The following is a 17,263-nucleotide window of genomic DNA, read 5'->3' as shown; positions in this document are numbered from 1 at the left end:
ACTCTCAACTAACCCAGCCCTGGGAGCGAGGTGCAGTGCTCGCAGCTGGGGGTGCTGGGCAGGGGGGGCAGGAAGAGCCGAAACAATGGGGCTGGCGGTGCCAGTCCCCGCTGCCCTCTCCGCGGGGATCTGCCAGCTCTCATAAGCTCCTGAATCCTCCCAGAGCATTTCTTCCCCCAAGCGCCATGTCTGCCCGGGCACGTCCTGCCCGGCCACCCCTTCCCATCCGCCGGCTGCCACGCTCCCCCCTGCGCTGGAGGGATTTGGCAGTTGTGGCTGCTGCGGGGCAGAAATTGGGCAGAGTATGGCAGCCCACAGCATCCTCCACCCAGGAAGCCTTTTGTCAGGCCTGAATAAAGTGACAATAATCCTATTCACCTTTTAGCCTCATTTCCTAAGGCAACAAAGCACATGCATTTGCCACGTGCAGTCGCAGGTGTCACTCAAATCCTGATCCCATTTGCACAGCTCCAGGCGGCGGGAAGTTTTGCTCATTACCCCTCACAACGAGCTTTGCCCAGGGGGGTGGGAGCAGGGGCAGGAGCCCCACTGGGGTCACAGAAAGCCCCAGGCAGGCAGTTTGCCAGGGATCATGTCCCTGCCATGGCCCCAAGGAGCTGGCAGCAGAGCTGACCTCCTCAGCCCAGCAGGACAAGGCACCAGCAATACCCCTCGGCTGCATGGCTGGAGCAAGGTGGCTGGGAGCTCACCAGAGCCTCCAGAGCTCACATGTCCCAGCCAGTCCTGGCCTGTGGGCTCAGGGCACACCCAGCTGCACCCAGATCAGAGCAGCCGTGAAGCCCCCAGGCACACATCGGCCACCGCTCTGCACAGCCAGGTGCTGCCCAGGCAGGTCTGCTGCCTGCAGAGCTGCCTGCACCACACAGCTGCTCTCAGAGGAGCTCAGCACCTTCAGAGGAGCAAGAGGCAAAAACACCTTCCCAGCACAGCGCTGGAGGGTTTTGAGGGCTCGGCAGAGCCCACCCTTCCGCCCAGGCAGAGACTGAGCCTTGGCCACAGCTCCAGGACAGAGGCGGTGAGCACTGCACCCTCCCCGGGAAGGGCAGAGATGCTCTCCAGGCCAAAGGCAACCCTGCCCAGTCACTCCTGCCTGCTCTGTGAGTTCGGGGAGGGAGGGAAGAAGCTTACTGCGAGACCCAAGACCACCCTGCAGCCCCCAGCCACAGCCCTGGGAGAGCAGCTAGCCCACTCACCCCTCCCAGCCAGGGCTGCAGGTAGCAGGGCAGGAGCTGGTTCACAGCTGACACAGAAACCCCTACAGCCTGGGCACAGACCAGTGCAGAGCCTCACCCACACACCACACAGCCATTCCCTTGAAGTACTTTATTAAATAGCTTCAAAAAAAAAAAAAAACCCAAACAAAAAAACAGAAGCAGAAAGACTCAGAACTACCCCGTCCCTCCCAGCCAGTTAAAAACTACAAACAGCTCATCCCCACACCCTGCAGTGCCCGACGGCCACCGGGCACAACCTGCCTGATGTCCCGGCCTGCTCCATGCAAACACGGCCCTGGCATCATGGGAAGGGGCAGCAGGAGGGTCCCACCAGGGACAGCCCCACTGGGGGCAGAGAGAGGCAGTGCTCACTCTGCAGCCCTTCCTGCTCAGACACCTCAAAGGCTGTAGAAAGCCACACAATGCTCACACGCTTCCCACCCAAAGCAACCACTCACCGGCTCCACAACCTCCCCAAACCGTTCCTCCCATGTGGGGCTGAAGAGGAGTTCTACATGCCCAAACAATGGGCAGCCACCACCAGGTTTTGCCATCACTCCTCGTCCAGCCAGAGCCACCAGCTCCCAAGTTTTTGTGGATTTGTGAGCACCCCAACATGACTCCCCCCTCCCCACCCGCCCCTCATCCAGGAAGTTTATAAAATAGGGTTTGGTTTTGTTTTTTGCTTTTTCTACAAAGACAGCAGTGGGATTTCCTTTGCAACAGCAGAACAGTCTCCCTGCGAGGTAGAGAGTTAATTTCAGGGCTGACAGATCCTAAATTCAAACCAGTTTGTCCTAGTTGAGGTAAAATTCAGTAGTTTATAGTAAGTTTTGCAGTGCCAGATGGCCATCAAGATTCCTCATTGCCAGAGTCATCCTCATCACCGTAACAGCTGTCTGCTTCCTCCTCCATCTCATCATCCTCATAATAGTCATCATAGAAGAGGTCTGAGCCCTCATCTGGGGCTGGAGTCTTGGTCTTCACACAGTACTCTGCCAGTGTGGTGGGGACCTTCACACCATCGCGCTCAGCATCCACCTTTGTGCCCAAGACTTGCTTCCTGGAGGGCGAGAAGTGGGGGATGAGGACGGAGCTTTGCACAGCACACCCACATCGCCACATGCGGCTCACCCCATGGAGATGCCGGGCGACACAGCCCTTCCCCTCTCACACCCCAGCTCACGGGTCACTCACCCGCACAAGACTGGTGAGAGGACAGGGGAGGGAGAGCACCGTGGAGCAAACACGGCTGCACTGTGGCATGCTCCCTGCTCCGAGAGCCCCCCTTGCCACGCCAGGGCTGGCCAGTCTGCAGCTCAGGATCTTCACATGCTGGTCCCATGAGGCAGCCCCGCCAGCAAGGCCGTGCTGGCACCATGCTCTGCTGCGAACCCAGATCCTCAGCTCTGGGGCCAAAAAGGGCCAGGGCTTCAGCTGAGAGCAAAGCTGGGCACATAACCCAGTCAAGCTTCTCCCAAAAGCCACACTTGGAGCCAGAATCCTTCCCTCCTACCAGCCTGCAGATGGGACTCGACGGGGGCAGGACATGCCCTCAAGATCCATTGTGTCCTACAAGATCACAGCTTAGGAAGTGTTCTCGACAGTGGCACAGCGCTGCTGGGCCTGGGCTCAGCTCAGCACGCACCTGATGATGTCCGTGTACTCCCGGTCCTTCCCTTTGCTCTCCTTCCACTTGCGGTACATCACGGAGGCATCCACATTGGCTGGAGAAAATGTGTTGGGTTCATTCAGCAGCGAGATCACGCTCAGGAGAATGGTCCTGGCAATCAGTAAACACAAGCTGGTAAGAGCCGAGGTGGGTCAGCAACCGCCCGCGTCCCAGGAATGCCAGCAGCCTCAGTGTCACAGCGTCGCTGCGTCCCGTGGGTCAGGAGGGGAGCCTGGTGCTGGCCCACCAGTGAGGGTGTATCTCAGTAAAGTGGAGCAGGTCAGGCAGGAGACAGCCATGCACGGGCTGTCAGGCTCACGCACGTTCCCATGCAAGCTCTAGCCATTCTTCAGCAAAGCACACAACCCAAGTGCCTTTCAACAACCTCTAGGCATCTCCCGCAGGCTTTGGGAGCAGAAGGCAGTCCCCATCTCCCCACTTTCCCATCCCTGCCCTCGGATGAGCCTCCTGCCTGCAGGTCCCTCCCCGTGCAGCCCTTACCGCACGTTCTGGGTGGGGTTCCACCGCTCGGACGGCAGCTCCCCGCTCTGCGGGTCGTCCACCGGCGGGTGGAGGATGGAGATGCAGACATCGCCGGTCTGAAAGCACAAGTGAAACGGGATCCTTAGGAGCTGCTGCCCCAAATACCCTCCAGCAGCAGCTCGGTCCTCTGTTCCAGTAGCCTGCTTGCTCTTCACTTTGGCTTAAGCCAGGTGAGGCAATCCCAGCCTGTTCTTTCAGTCCATAGGAAGGGACAGCAGAAGTGGTGGTCCCCGCTATGCTGCCTGCAGCCTCAGGCCTTGGATAAGCACCCCGCGATTGCCAGCACAGTACAGACGAGGCTGCCTAATCACACGCTGTCCGATGCCCGAACACATTGCGTCCCCAGCACAGCCTTCCTGGTTCCCATCTGACACAGCCCAACCCCACACAGCCCCAGGCAGCAATCCACCACAAGCACGCAGCCCTGGGGCCACGCACATCGCTCACTCTGCATCCACCCTTGGCAGAAGCACAACATCCCTGCTAGCCAAGCATGGGAGCCTTCAAGCCTGGAAAGCCTAGCTGACCTGGAACCAGCTCCAGGACAGGAGACCGGCTGTCATAAGCTCGTTAGCCGCACTTCCAGTGCCAGGCACTAAATGCCAAAGGCACTGAGTTTCCAATGCCGTGCTCCAATGCCAGACAAAGGCTGGCATTTTCATCCAGTACTGTCAGAATAGATGGACACGTGCCCCCCTGCCTGTCCAAGACACCCCACGCTGTCCCAGGCAACCTACCTCGTAGATATTGGGGTGCCACATTTTGGTTAAGAACCTAAAGGCAGGAGGAGAATAGGGGTAGTCGATGGGAAACCGGAGACGAGCCTGCAAGTAAACAATAAGGAGAAGTGAGCATCAGCTTGTGAGAAGGAAGGGAAGGAAACCACAGATCTCCTGACACCATCAGGAAAAAGGAACCTCTGCCAAGTCCAGCTGTGCTCCTGCAGAGAGAGGGCCTCCGCGCCTGCCTGTCTGCAGGCAGGACACCGGCAGCATGGCTGCCCTGCCACCGCACAGAGGAAAGCGAGCGGATGGGCCTGCGAGCTGCAGCAGCTCCTTCACCACCATCCTACCCCATAACCTCTTCTCCACTGGGGTCCACCCGCACTAACCCAGTGCTTTCCGACATGGAGGGAGGCAGCAGGCCCCAGGCAGAGCACAGTGGGAGCTCGCAGTGCTAGTCCGGCACGTGCCTTGCACGCTCACTGCCCCTTCCCACAGCGGCACCCACAGCACAGGGTGACGACACCGAGGGCAGGCTGCTTCTGGATGGCAAACAGCGGTGGGGCGAGGGCCTTGTGGCTGTAAGGTGGCAGACGGGGCTGGGGGCCCCAGCTTGAGCCGCACACCTAAACAAACCGAGTGGCACTCGGAGCCAGACTGCAAGTCTGGGGTCATCCCTGGTCCTGCTGTCAGGGACACACAACAGCCACGCCACCAGAGGAAAGGCTGTTCACCCCTCAGAGCTCACAGGGAAGGAAGCATCAGGTGCTTGGTGCTCCGATTAACACACTGAATCTCCAAAAATAGCCCAAGTCAAAACCAGCCACAGTGCGTAGCTCAGGTGCTAAAAATAAAAGCACATGAAGATCACGCCGCAGTCCACAACTCCAGAGCCAGCAGAGAAAACCACTGGCTTCTCCTGCGGTCAATGGCCACAAAAAACAAGGTATTAAGGTAGGCCAAGAAGACAGGCTCACTGTCAGCCTCCAAGTGAGAAGGCGAAGCCTGAGGTGACACAGAGATGTACAGCAACATCCCCATCCTCCCCAGAGAGCTGCTGCCCCAGCCCACCAGCACTAGGCGTCCCACGAGGATGGGGGCAGCTTCTCCCTGTGTTCCTGCACAACCTGCGGTGACTGTTTCAGCTTTCAGGTGTTTCCAGGCTCTGGAAGCAAACTTCCAGATTCAGCCACTGCTCCCAAAAAAGCCAACAGCCAGAAACAAACAAACAAAATGGTAAAGATTTAAAACACACAACTACTCCCTGAACATTTCTTGCTCCCTCAGTTCATGTATGCAAGAATTTAGACACTGGATCCATGAAATGACAGTGTGAACTACCCCAGCTCTGCCTGGCAGTGACCCAGGATTGCTGTTCACCTGTGGAACAAGCCCGGCGCAGGCCCCATTCAGGAGGGTAACTGCAAACAAGGCTTCAGATGCTTCTGGAATTACAGCCTCAACAACAGGCAATGCTGCCAAAGCTAGTTGTCAGCTAACAGCCATTAAAAGATTAGCATAGAAGGCAGAGAGACATCTGTCCTCCTCCCTGCCGCCCTGACCAACCCCGATTCCATCCTGGGTTCCAAGGCCTCTGCTCTCCAACCTCCTCCCACCCCACCAGGATCTGTCCCCAGCACAAATTGATCTGATGGCAAGTCCAAAGAGCCCCCAACCATGGCATGTCCATCCCTACTCCCATTACCACCTTGCCTCCCAGGCTGGCCCTCTGACCACCCTGTGCTCTGCCGTACAGGACAAGAGGTGGAAAGAAGGAAAAGCGAGGCGGCGGCTGGGGCTGGACATGTTTTGTGTGCGCATGGAGCTTCAGGCAGCCCAGGGCAGCGCGCACACACACACGAACACGCAGCCCTGTGCTGGGCTCTGGCCAAACAGCTGAACTTCACAGAATAATCCCCTTTGTTGTGCCAGAGGGGATCAGAACAAAACCAGCCAGAGGCAAAGCAATACCGAAGGGGGCTCAGAAAGCAACCCCGCTTTGCCGTACACAAACAGGCCAACGTTACCACAAGCTGGAAGAGGACTTGGACCCTTTACTCTCCTCTTACACAGCAAGTCTCATCTACTGCCACCCAACAGTGCTGAATTTGGAAGCTCTCAGGCAAAAACCAGGAGCCTGAGCTGCTGAAAGGGTGAGAGTTCAAAGGGCTTAGTGCCAAAACAGGCTATGGAAAAAGACTCTGTTTCAGTGAAGAGAAAAAAAATCTGACTCTGAAGCATCAGACTTGCCTGCCACCACTCCACGGGAGAAAAATAAAAAAACACCCAGCTTCTCAGACACAGCTGACCCTCAGGCTGACTCACCCTGGGTATATCCCCACCCTGCCAGCAACAGGATGAAGACAGAAGAGCTCATAGTGGAGGAGGGAGGATGAGAAAGAGGAAGAAAACAGCTATGCAAGTTGCACAACACCTGGGAAGAGCAGATACACATCCTCCCAATAGGGACTGTGCAGTCAGGTGCCTTCTCCCCCCCTCTAACCCCAAACAAAACCACAACACCCGCTCCCCACCCAGCTCGAGCTTCTGCTCGCTTGGCCCAAGCCATCTGTGCCTGCATGGGAGAGTCCTTCATCTCTTCCCTCTGGTTTGGTGGCAATGCCCTGGATTCCCTCCAGGAGAAGGAACACCAGCAACCCAGAGCTCGCTCTCCTGCACCCACAGACTGGGGGCTGGAGTAGGCAGGAAGGAGGAAAAGCCCTCAGAGGCAGAGCCCCTGGAGGGGGGGGGAAATCCCCCTTCCAACGAAGGGAATCCTTTCCTAGTTTGGCAGCAGCCACCTGCACACAGGCTCCCTTCTTCACCCCAGCTCCTCCTTGCAGGCAGCCCAGGAATAAATACCCCAGCAATAAATACCCCAGCTCCTGAAGCCCCACTGACCCCAAGGTGTCCAGCTACAGACCCAGGTCTTCCTGGCCCTCATCACCCCCTTGAGCCCAGGAGCACCCCATCATGCTCCACCAGTACCCACCTCAACCTGACAGCCAAGACCCCTTCCCTCTCACCCCACAGTCCCCTCCCAGGGTCTCCTTGTCCTCCTGCAGTCTCTTCGCCTTCCAATATCCCTTCCCAAGGCATCCTTCCCCCAGTGCATCCCCCAACACCTCTTACCCTGCCTTGGCCCCTCCTAAGCCCTATCTCCCACCGCACACCTCTGCCCCCCAGGTCCCCCCACCCATACACCAAGCCCCCCCCACGCCACCAGAGCTTCGCCTCCTCGAGACCTCGGTCCTACCGACCCCGCACGCCCCCTTGCTGCCCCCAGACCCTCACCTTGAAGTACCCGCCCTCATAGTAGGTGTTCGGGGGGCCGAAGATGGCCACCTCCCAGTTGTAGAGGTCCCCCTCGTCCACCAGGTTGACCCGGAACCCTTCCACGGGCTCCTCCTGCAGCCCTTTCAGCTCCAGCAGCAGCGCCTTCTGCGAGCTGGGCACAAGGGGCCGCGCCATACCTAGGAGCCGGGGTAGGCCGCGAGCGAAGCCGGGGACTGGCGTAGACGCGACAGCCGCTGCGAGAAGGGGGGCAGCGGGGATGGCTCTTGCTGCTCCGCGACCGCTCCGGGCGCAGCCGCGCGGGGCACGGCGGGAGCTGTAGTCCGCCCGCGCGGGGCGGGACCGGCGCAGGCTCCTCCTATACGAGCGCCGCTCGCCTATCAGAGCGCGCCGTCGGCGCGGGCGGGCGGGAGAGGGAGCGGGCTCCTCCCGCCGGACGCTGTCCGCCTATCACAGCGCACCGCCGGCGCCCGAGGGCGGGGCTCCTTCCCGGCAGCCCCTGCGGCGCGGCGGGCGTTCGTTAGTTCCCTCAGGCTTCGCCGCCGCCCCGGAGCCGCGTTGCGATGGCGGCGACGCCGCCCCGGTCCCGCATTCACAGCGTGCGTCGGTGCTTCTGGCCTCCTGCACCAGCGCAGCCGGCTTTCCTGCCGAGCAAACCTATCGCACGCGCGAGGGTCGCCTCGGAGATCGGCTGCTTCCCCTTCGGGCCTGAGCGGCCGCGCAGGCCTCGCTGCCCCGGGGTCCCCGATCCCCCCGCCCGCGGGAGGCTCCCCGGCGCTCCAGGACACCCTCAGCACACTGACCGACGCTAAATCCCACCCCGGATGACGGCCCTGGTGCTCGCAATGCAGCCGTGCTGCTTGGGGTCAGCGTTTAGCGTAAGTGGTTGACGCTTCACCAGATGATTACACCCGTCAGCCAGGAGGAAGCACTTAGCGCAATTACTACACTTATGCAATACTTTACTGCATTTTACAAGGCAGCATCTGGAATTCAAGCAGAGGCTGCTCCTGGCACGGCCCCAGCAAAGATCTCTCCCAGCATCACCAGTTCCCACCTCCCCTCGTGTCACATCCCGTCACCTGCACCTCGTTCAGGAGCCACCGCCTGCAGCCTCACCCAGTCCGGCTCCAGGTAGTGCCCCTCCTGCCTGCAGGGATCAAAACATCCGCTCAGAAAAACCAACCAAACATCCCAGAGCATGAAAGGCATCCTCCCAGCTTCTCTTCTTTTTTTTTTTGGTAGTTACTACAAGTGCTTTGCACTCCTGTGCCTTCAGCTGGGCAGGCTGCTACAGGCTGCCGACATTGGCCCCTGAAGACAGAGACTACATGAAGTATCTGAGAGCTGCTGTGGTTCATTCTGGCGCTACGTGCCGCCAGGCAGTAAAGAAATTGGCCACTAAAAAAATAATAAAAAGCTTTAATGTCTTACAGTAAACCAATAATTGCACAGTATAAATAACTAGCACGGCCAAGTTCAAATAAATAACACATGGTTCAACACGCTTCTCTGTTCAAAAGCAAACTACGGCCTCAGGGAAGGGGGTTTGTCTTGTCTTGACCCAGCGCTCCACGTCCCAAATCATTATTGAATCCGTAGCACTCTGCAGCTTCGCTTGAGAAGTCATCACTCAGGTATGAGCCTCAGTCTTTAGAGTCCGGACCACAGTGGCCAGAGGCAGTTGGGTAAACACCAAGCGAGCAGACAGCAAGGACAGCTCATCACCTCGCAGCTCGGCTGCTGGGAGAGGCGGAACCCCCTCTGGCTCGCAGCCCTTCCCAGTGAGGTTTGCTCCCCAGCCAGCTGTTTCTCATCTGCTGTGTGTTTAAAACATTCCACTTAATAAAATAACACTTTATCTCACACTGTGGATCAGCCCCGTATTTACCTGCGAATCCTCACAGCAGCCTGTGAGGTAGATGAGCGTCGCCCCCCACTTCACAGATAGGTGTGAAACAAACCCAAAAGCAGAAACAAAGGTCCCCACTGAAGCTGCAAAACACGACATTGCCAGGGCTAGAATGAAATTGCAGGATATCTGGAGGTCCAGCCCCACATTCACTTCATTCTGGCTCATTTTTAATGGCTAACACTGCCCTACAGTTTACAGGCCTCCTTGCAAGTCCCCACTTAACACCTAGAAAAGATTTACTAATGCCAGCTAGATCGGAGGAGCCGTGGCTGGGAGAGGCACAGTGGACAGGGACACATCCAGCGCTGGAGATGGCTGGGCACCTGTGGCACTTGGAACAAGGAAGGGAGTATGGAAAGGGGAAAAATCTCGTTGGGCAGACCCGGGCCCTCCACTCGGCGCCGGAGCAGCCCCCCCCCGGCTCGCCATCCAGCTCAGTGCCGGGGTCCGAAGCCTCCTTTGCATGAACGGCTCTGCGCAGGGCACTTGAGGGGTTCGAAGCGGACGCAGACAGCGTTGCTCGCGCCTGGGCATTACTCAACGGGCTTCACTTTTGCAACGAACAAGGCAGTGGCTTTCTTCAGGAACTCATCCCTGCTCATGGAAGTGCCAAGCTTCCTCTCCTGCAGCGCCCGGTCCATGGCCAGGGCCAGGCCATCCGGCCCCAGCTTAGAGCCTGCCTCCAGGTAGCGGCTGGGGAGAGAGAAGTTGCCGGTGCCCAGCGCATCCTCCAGCGCCCGCAGCACGGCCTGGCAGACCCTCCCGTCGGCGGCGCCGGAGCCGCCGTCCAGGACACCGAAGAGCGCGTCCGCCTTGGCCGCGAACTCCAGCAGCACGAAGCAGGTGAGGACGCCGTAGCGAAAGACGTCGAAAGGCACGGCCTCGTGGTCACGGCAGCGGACTCGCCCCAGCAGCGCTGCCGCCGCCTCCGCTGGCGCTCCCCCGTGCTGGCAGATGCGCCGCAGCAGCTCGCTGTACAGCCGCCCGTCCACGCCCGCCTTCCGCCGCCGGCCGCCGGCGCCCAGCACCTCGTAGGCCGCGCCGGCGTTGCTGTCGAAGGCCGTCCTGTCGCGACACGGCACAAACACAGAGACAGACTGGCCGCCTCGTCCCCGCCCGCCCCGAACTACAGCTCCCGGCGTGCCCCGGGCACCCGCCCGCCGGCCCGGGGCAGCCGCGGCCGCGGGGCACGCCGGGAGCTGTAGTCCGCCGCCCGCCCGCCCGCCGCCGCCGCCCGCACCTGTGGGAGTGGTGAGCCAGGCGCACGTACCACAGCGCCCGGGCCAGGCGCTGCGGCGGCCCCGGGAGCTCCGCGGCGGCTTCGCCCGCCGCGCCGGGGCTGCCCAGCACCAGCCGCTCGAAGTAGTCGGCCAGGAAGGAGACGGGCTCCTCGGGTCGCGCCTCCAGCACCTTCAGCAGCGCCTCCCGCACCATGGCGGTGACGCCGGCCCGCAGCAGGAACTCCGCCTCGCTCCCCAGCCCGCCAGCCGCCTCGCGAGCCGGCTCCGCCAGCCCGCTGCCCGCCGCCGGGGCCGGGGCCGGGGCCGGGGCCGGGGCGGCAGCCGCCCGCCGCTTCTCGTACGCTGCCATCTTGGCTGCGGGCGGCGAAGGCCGGTTGCGGAACTGCCCGCGCCGCCATCTTGCACACTGGCAGCCAATCGGCGGGCGGGAAGGCAGGCGAGCGCGCCGCCCATTGGGCGAGGCAGCGGGCCGCCATCTCGCGTGTGGGCAAAGGAGCCGCCCTGGCAGCCGTAGCGGGGCGGGGCGCCCCGGCCGCCATGGCTACTCCGGGCGGGTGCCCCGCCCTTAGCCACGGGGCGCGCGGCGAGCGCCGCCCGGTGTCCAGCGCCGCGGCCGGGACCTCGCGCAGCCCCGGAGCCGGTGAGGGGCCGCAGGGCCCGGCCGAAAGGAGACTTGCGCAGGGTTCAAAGAGAAAGGAGCCTTTATTGGAGCACGCCGAGGCCCCGCACGCCGAGGCCCCGCACGCCGAGGCCCCGCACGCCGAGGCCCCGCACGCCGAGGCCCCGCACGCCGAGGCCCCGCACGCCGAGGCCCCGCCCTCCTCCGCCCGCGCCCAGGGGATGTAGATGTACGCAGACGCAGACACACACAGGCAGCCCCCCCTAGGGCTGCTTCCGACTCCTCTGTCGTGACAGAGGATCGGACGACGCTCTCCCGCCCATCCGCGTGGGTGCCGGGAGCCCCCGAGGGCCGGACCCACCCCAGTGCCCAGCGCCGGCCCGGCGTGATCCAGCCCCGGGAGGGTCCCCATCCCCATCCCCATCCCCGTCCCCCCGTCACTGCGGATCCCTCCGCTTGTCTCCCTTCCAGCCTTCCCGTCCTGCAGGCAGCCCCGAGGCTCTCCTTTCTCCCACAGGACTCGCGGGCGAGCTCCTCCGAGCAGCAGGCTACCTGCCCGGGAGCCGAGCGGTTCCCGGTGTGGCCTGTCCCCTCGGAAGCCCCTCAGCGTCCCCGGCAGCAGCAGCCTCAGGCAGGGACAAAGTTTTCAAAAGCAGCAGCTCCTCGGAGGTCTCCGGGTCCCAGAGCGCTTGTCCTGGGCCGGGGGCTGCTCTTCTCTCGGGTCTTGCAGCAGCACCCCACACCCCACCAGCTCCGCTGGTCCCCGCCACGATCCGTCGGCTGCTCGTTGTCCCAGGGGCTGGGCAAGGCCAGGAGCAGAAGGGCCGACAGCAGGGACTCGTCCGGAGGGCTGTGGGCATCTGTAGGCAGTTCCCACTCCTAGGGCAGCTCGTACTGAGATCTGAATCGTTTCCACAGGCGATAAGACATGACGCCGGTCATGATCAGACCCAACAGCGAGACCGTTGTCCCCACGGCAATGGCAGGGCCCGTGCTGAATGACTCTGCAAAGACATGAGAAGGACCTGTAATTGCACGCAGACTCTGCCCACACCAGCAAATACCGAGGGGTGGGCATAACACCCCCCAGCACCAACACTAACACCCCCCAGCACAGCACTAACACAACTCGGTGCAGCCCAAGCCCAAGCAATGGGGGGGGTACGGGAGAGGGAGCTGCAGACCACCACTCACCATCCAAGACCGTCAGCTGCAGACTGACCACCTGGGAGCGGTGGCCGAGCAGGACACACTGGTAGTGGCCCTGGTGTCGGGGCTCGGTGTGGTCCAGCTGCAGTGTGGAGCTGCTGCCCACCGCCTCCTCCCGGTACTGCGAGAGGGCCACAGGCGTCCGCAGCCAGCGGACGGTGGCGTTCCCAGTGCACTGTGCGTGGCACTCGATGCGCAGGGCCCTGCCCCGCGTCCCGTTGGGAGGCAGCGACCAGATCCGCAGTGTGCAGGCGGGCACTGTCCCCACGGATGGCCCTGTCCCCTTTTCCGCTGAGGGAGACCCCCAGCTGATGCCGTCCACAGCCGTCCCCTGCGCTTCAGCCAGGGGGCTCGTGGTGGCGGAGCCAGGGAGTGTGGTGGTGGCTGGACATGCCATGGGACTGCCTGCAGCAGGGCCCTCTGTGGAGGGGGGTTCGGTGGCAGCAGCCGGCTCCAGGGTGGTCTCAGCATCAGGCTCCCGCGGTGTGGTGGCCAGGGCTGTGGTGGGATCATGTGTGGGGACACTTGGCTCTGGGGGCAGCGCTGTGGTGGTCACAGGTCCGGCTGTGCTGGGGGTCCTCATCATAGTCACCACTGCCCAGCGGCTCGCTGTGGAGGTGGCCATGGCCACCGGCTGCTCCGTCACAGCTGTGAACACAGTGCGTCATGGTGGTCTCGCCACAGCTCGGAGCTGGGATGGGGCCTCTCTGGCAGACATTGTCCCCATGGGGTGACAGCCCCCTCTGCCCGCGCCGCCCGACAGCCCCCTCCTCCTCCACCCCACAAACACAGCCGTCCCAGGCAGGGAGAGGCAGCGAGCAGGAGCAAACCGGCACCCCTGGCACAGCAGCAGGGACGGGGACAAGGATGGGAAATTTGCAAAGCGGTGCAGAAACGGGGGCCGTTCCCATTCCAGGAAAGCTATTTCAAGCAGCGCAGGGCGATGGGGGTCAGCTCCAGTGGACGGGGCAGCATGCGAACCCAGGTCCCCAGCTCCCATACTGGCACTCACCCCCAGCGCTCACGGCCACAGATGCCACCCGGGTGAGGGTCTCCTGCCCGATGCTCAGCGTCACCTTGCACTTGAACTCCACCCCTTCTCCCACCTCCTCCCCAGCCACCAGCAGCGTGGACACGATGTCAAACAGCTCCTCATCAGTCTCCGTGACATCGAAGTCTGGCTGCTCCAGCACTTGGTCCCCCCAGTGCCAGGTGAGGACCAGCCCCATGAGCGGGTACACCTGCCGGGCCGAGCAGCGCAGTCTGGCGGGCTGCCCCGGCTCCAGGGTGCGGGGGTCTGTCTCCAGCTGCAGCGTGTCCGGGAGGGCTGAGAGAGGAATTGCAGCATCAAGTGGTGATTTTTGGCACCGAAGCCCAGGAGGGAGCCGGCTGCCTCAGGGACCCAGGACTTTGCCAGGGAGGCGGCGAGGGATGGGCTGGGGAATACTTACCGTAGACCTTCAGGTTGACAGCGTGCTGGTAGTGCTGCCCATGGCATGTGCCCTGGCAGATCTTGGTGCCCGCCATGGCGACCACGGCACTGCTGACATGTAGGATGCTGTGGGTGGGGAACGAGGCGATGCTCCCCAGGTTGGTGTCCAGTCCTTTCCACTGCACCGTGCCCCCCACGCAGGCCAGGGAGCAGTTCAGCTGCACCGAGCCCCCGTACCGCACCACCGGCTCCCGCGGCGTCACCACCAGCTTGTCGGCAGGTCGCCCTGGGTGGAGGAAGGAGGAAACCGCGGAGTTTAGGGAAGGGGACAGACAACCACCAGAGGCCAGTTCCTTACAAGGCAAACGGGACGCTGGTTCCCCCGTTTGCTGAGAAGTGGATGGTCACGGTCAGGCGCTGCATAAGCTCCATCCCCATCACCACGGCAGGGGCACTGCTCATTAGCGACAGCTCGTTAGGGGCGGCCAAGGCATCTCCCGCAGTGCTGCTGTCCCAGGACAACCGTTCTCTGTCACCAGGCATCGGGAGTGTCGCGGAGCCAACATGCCTGTGGTGACTGCCAGCCCGGGTCTGCTCCGTCACAGGCATTGCCACTTGATCCGTCTCGGTTTACCACTGAGATTTTCCAGCCATTTCTTGGGGAAATGAGCCCAAGCACCCCTCCCCCCCAGTTCTCATCCTTCACCAGCACTGCTGCTGTTCTGGCAGTGGGACAGTGGACCCAGGCCAGGCACATGCTGTCGCTTGCACGGCGGCACGCTCCACGGCTCAGCGCCAGGCTGCAGTGCCAAGACGAGGAGGGCTGTAGCAGCGACGCACGTGGGACATGGCGGCTGTCGAGGCTCAGCAACGGGGAGACCCTGGGGCCGCGTTGGCCCGTGGTGCCATGTGGCAAAGCAGAGAGAGCAGCGGGCAGGGCCAGGCAGCATGGCGGGTTAAGGATCGGGACGGCTCTTGGCCCCCGTGGCACTCACCGCTGCAGCCCCACAGCAAGCCGAGGAGGAGGAGGAGAGGAGCCAGCTCCATTGCCCGCAGAGCCAGCGGCGGGGCAGGGCAGCAGCAAGGGCTGGTTTTCCTTCCTTCCCTCCTTCCAGGGAGCGAACGCCACCAGCTGGGGCTGTCTCCTTCTGGCCGCCAGCCCTGTCCTCAGCCCTTCTTAAGCTCTGTAGGAACCGCCCCCGCAAGCACCAGCCCTGGGGCCTCCACGACTTTCCAGCCAGAGGGGTATTTCCAGAGGGAGGTTTCTGATTTTTTTCCAAGTTCAACTCTTGCACAACACCCAGCTCTGCAGCCGAGGGCTGTGCCAGCAGCCCCAAACATGGGAGACCCCTTGGCCCAAAGGGTCCCTGTGTGGCTGCAGGGGCCCCCACCAACCCCACTGGGCAGCCCTGTGCAGGCACCTGCACCCCACGACACAGTCAAGATCCCATCCCTTCCCCGATTCTCACCGGGCTCCACCGTTTCCCACCCAGAGCTCCTGGCAAAGCAGCCCTTTTCATGCCCCAAACACCAACAGCTGAAATGAACTGTCGTGGGACTGGCTGGGGACATCTGTCTGTGAGAGGGGCTGTCTCAGACCCCTGCCCCAAAAGCAGGGCCAGAACCCGTGTTCAGCATCACTGGTGAGCACAGCTGCCTGCGGCTGGCACGCAGGGCGGAGGGAGGGGAGCCCCCAGCTGCAGCATCTGCCCAATGCACATCCCACCGGGACCCCTGTGGGAACGCAGCCTCAGGAGCGGGCAGCCCCCGTTGCAGCCTGGGCAGTGGCCCGAGTTGCACTCAGGAGGAATCTGGACCAAAGCCCCAACTGCTCTGAAACGTGGGGTTTGGAAAGGTGCATCCCCAGGGCAGAGGGAGGAGGTGTCCAGCCCCAGGCTTGGGTGCTGCTCAGCATGGCTGCAAACAGCATTTATTCCCAGAACAGGGTGTTTTCAAGGATGAAAGTAGGCGTTCCTGGGAGGGTTGGTTTTATGGTATAGACGGAGAAAGTGTTGCCACATGGAAGATGTCGATTACCCCACGTTATCTAGCCCCGAGGCCCTGGCACAGCCTCAGTGACTGTCCTCTGTCTCATGGCAGGTCTGGCATTGCTTTCTCGCTCCTACCCAGCTTCCCGGGAAGAGACGGTCCTGGTTGTGCCCCATCCTGTCCCGCTGCGCTGGGGCCGAGGCCGGGGAAGGTGCTGAAGGACCGAGGGAGGGTACATGCCCAGCCCTGCACCTCCTGTTGCAGAAGGTCGCGCAGGACCTGGCCGTTTCCCATCCGGGAACTCTCTGGAGAGGCAGCTCCGGGCACTGGGCGCGTCGTGCATCCTTTCAGGAGACCAGGTAATTAATCCTCTGACAGTCCGGGAGGCCTCGGAGCAAGGGAAGTGCTCTGTAAACAGCCACCATCAAATATGCACATTCAGCCAATGCTGGGTGATTAATGGCTCTGGAGTTTTTGTTCCTTCCATCCTGTGTTAACAGAGCCACTTCCCGGAGTTTCCAGCAGCCACGGAGCCCCCGGCCCAGCCCTGGCGTGGGACAAGCCACAGCTGGAGCTGCTTTCCATGCCGGCTGGGCTCTTCCCAGCAGCGAGCTCGGGACACCCGAGGATGCACACGCGGTGCCAGGGTTTCGCCTCCCCCTCCCGCAGCCCAGATCGGTGGCACCCGCTCAATGCACAAGGCCACCTCGCCGGACCCTCTGTGGGTGATGGGCGAGCGAAGATCCTGGGTGAGCCCCAGGAGGGAACAGTCAGGGCCGCACACCCTCAGTGGTTTGCAGACAGGGTAAGCACCAAGCGATGGGTTACTTCATGAGGGGAAGGATTGCTTTGTAATGTCACCAAGTACGAGTTCGAAGAAGGGAAATTCCGTCCTCATGGACCATGCTCGCTGCTACAGGATTTGGGGGCAGGAGGGGCAAAACACAGACAGTTAAAAAAAAAGAAATTATCCAAGTTCTGGAAGATGCCCTTGGCTGGGGCCTGGTGCAGCTTTCTGCTGGGGCTCCTGCAACAACAGACCGACACCGACAGGTCCGGGGAGGATCAGTCCTGGCCTTTCGGTGTCCACCGGCTGCCAGGTCTATGCATAGTGCCAGGGGCCGCGGAGCTGCGCAGCCTCTGCCTGTGAGCCAGGGGCAAAGTGGCCGTGGCCATCAGGGACCGGACTCTGGCATTCCAGTGAGAGGCGGCTCTCCGTGAGCCCTCGGCATCACACCCCAAGCTCCGGGCACCCCTCAATATGATGCTTCAGGTGAGAAAAGAAAATTATAAATCAGCGTCCAAACCAGAGCTGAGCACTTACAGAGCAGACCTTCTTTTAAAAAGAAGATTTCCCAGACTGGTCATCAGGAGATTAATAGTTACCAGAAA

At 61.7% G+C, this 17,263-nt stretch overlaps 3 protein-coding genes across 3 annotated transcripts; all 3 read right to left on the bottom strand.

The window, feature by feature from the left end:
* Positions 1–1,903: 1,903 nt before the first annotated feature.
* On the bottom strand, positions 1,904–7,790 carry CDC34 (cell division cycle 34, ubiqiutin conjugating enzyme). Its single transcript, XM_052801969.1, has 5 exons — positions 7,467–7,790; positions 4,188–4,274; positions 3,409–3,506; positions 2,884–3,018; positions 1,904–2,298 (listed from the first exon to the last, which is right to left on the bottom strand). Exons 1-5 carry the CDS (start codon positions 7,641–7,643, stop codon positions 2,088–2,090), a joined length of 708 nt encoding a protein of 235 aa, XP_052657929.1. The 5' UTR covers positions 7,644–7,790; the 3' UTR covers positions 1,904–2,087.
* A 1,082-nt stretch (positions 7,791–8,872) lies between these two features.
* TPGS1 (tubulin polyglutamylase complex subunit 1) lies at positions 8,873–10,971 on the bottom strand. The gene is made up of 2 exons (XM_052802249.1): positions 10,622–10,971; positions 8,873–10,446 (listed from the first exon to the last, which is right to left on the bottom strand). Exons 1-2 carry the CDS (start codon positions 10,969–10,971, stop codon positions 9,915–9,917), a joined length of 882 nt encoding a protein of 293 aa, XP_052658209.1. The 3' UTR covers positions 8,873–9,914.
* A 693-nt stretch (positions 10,972–11,664) lies between these two features.
* On the bottom strand, positions 11,665–15,052 carry MADCAM1 (mucosal vascular addressin cell adhesion molecule 1). The gene is made up of 5 exons (XM_052801440.1): positions 14,878–15,052; positions 13,902–14,168; positions 13,463–13,777; positions 12,436–13,098; positions 11,665–12,245 (listed from the first exon to the last, which is right to left on the bottom strand). The coding sequence occupies exons 1-5, from the start codon at positions 14,927–14,929 to the stop codon at positions 12,121–12,123; spliced, it is 1,422 nt and encodes a 473-aa protein (XP_052657400.1). The 5' UTR covers positions 14,930–15,052; the 3' UTR covers positions 11,665–12,120.
* Between the last annotated feature and the right edge of the window lie 2,211 nt (positions 15,053–17,263).

Source organism: Harpia harpyja, chromosome 11, assembly GCF_026419915.1.
Source record: "Harpia harpyja isolate bHarHar1 chromosome 11, bHarHar1 primary haplotype, whole genome shotgun sequence".
Lineage (NCBI taxonomy): Eukaryota > Metazoa > Chordata > Aves > Accipitriformes > Accipitridae > Harpia > Harpia harpyja.
This window is presented reverse-complemented; position numbering and strand designations above follow the sequence as displayed.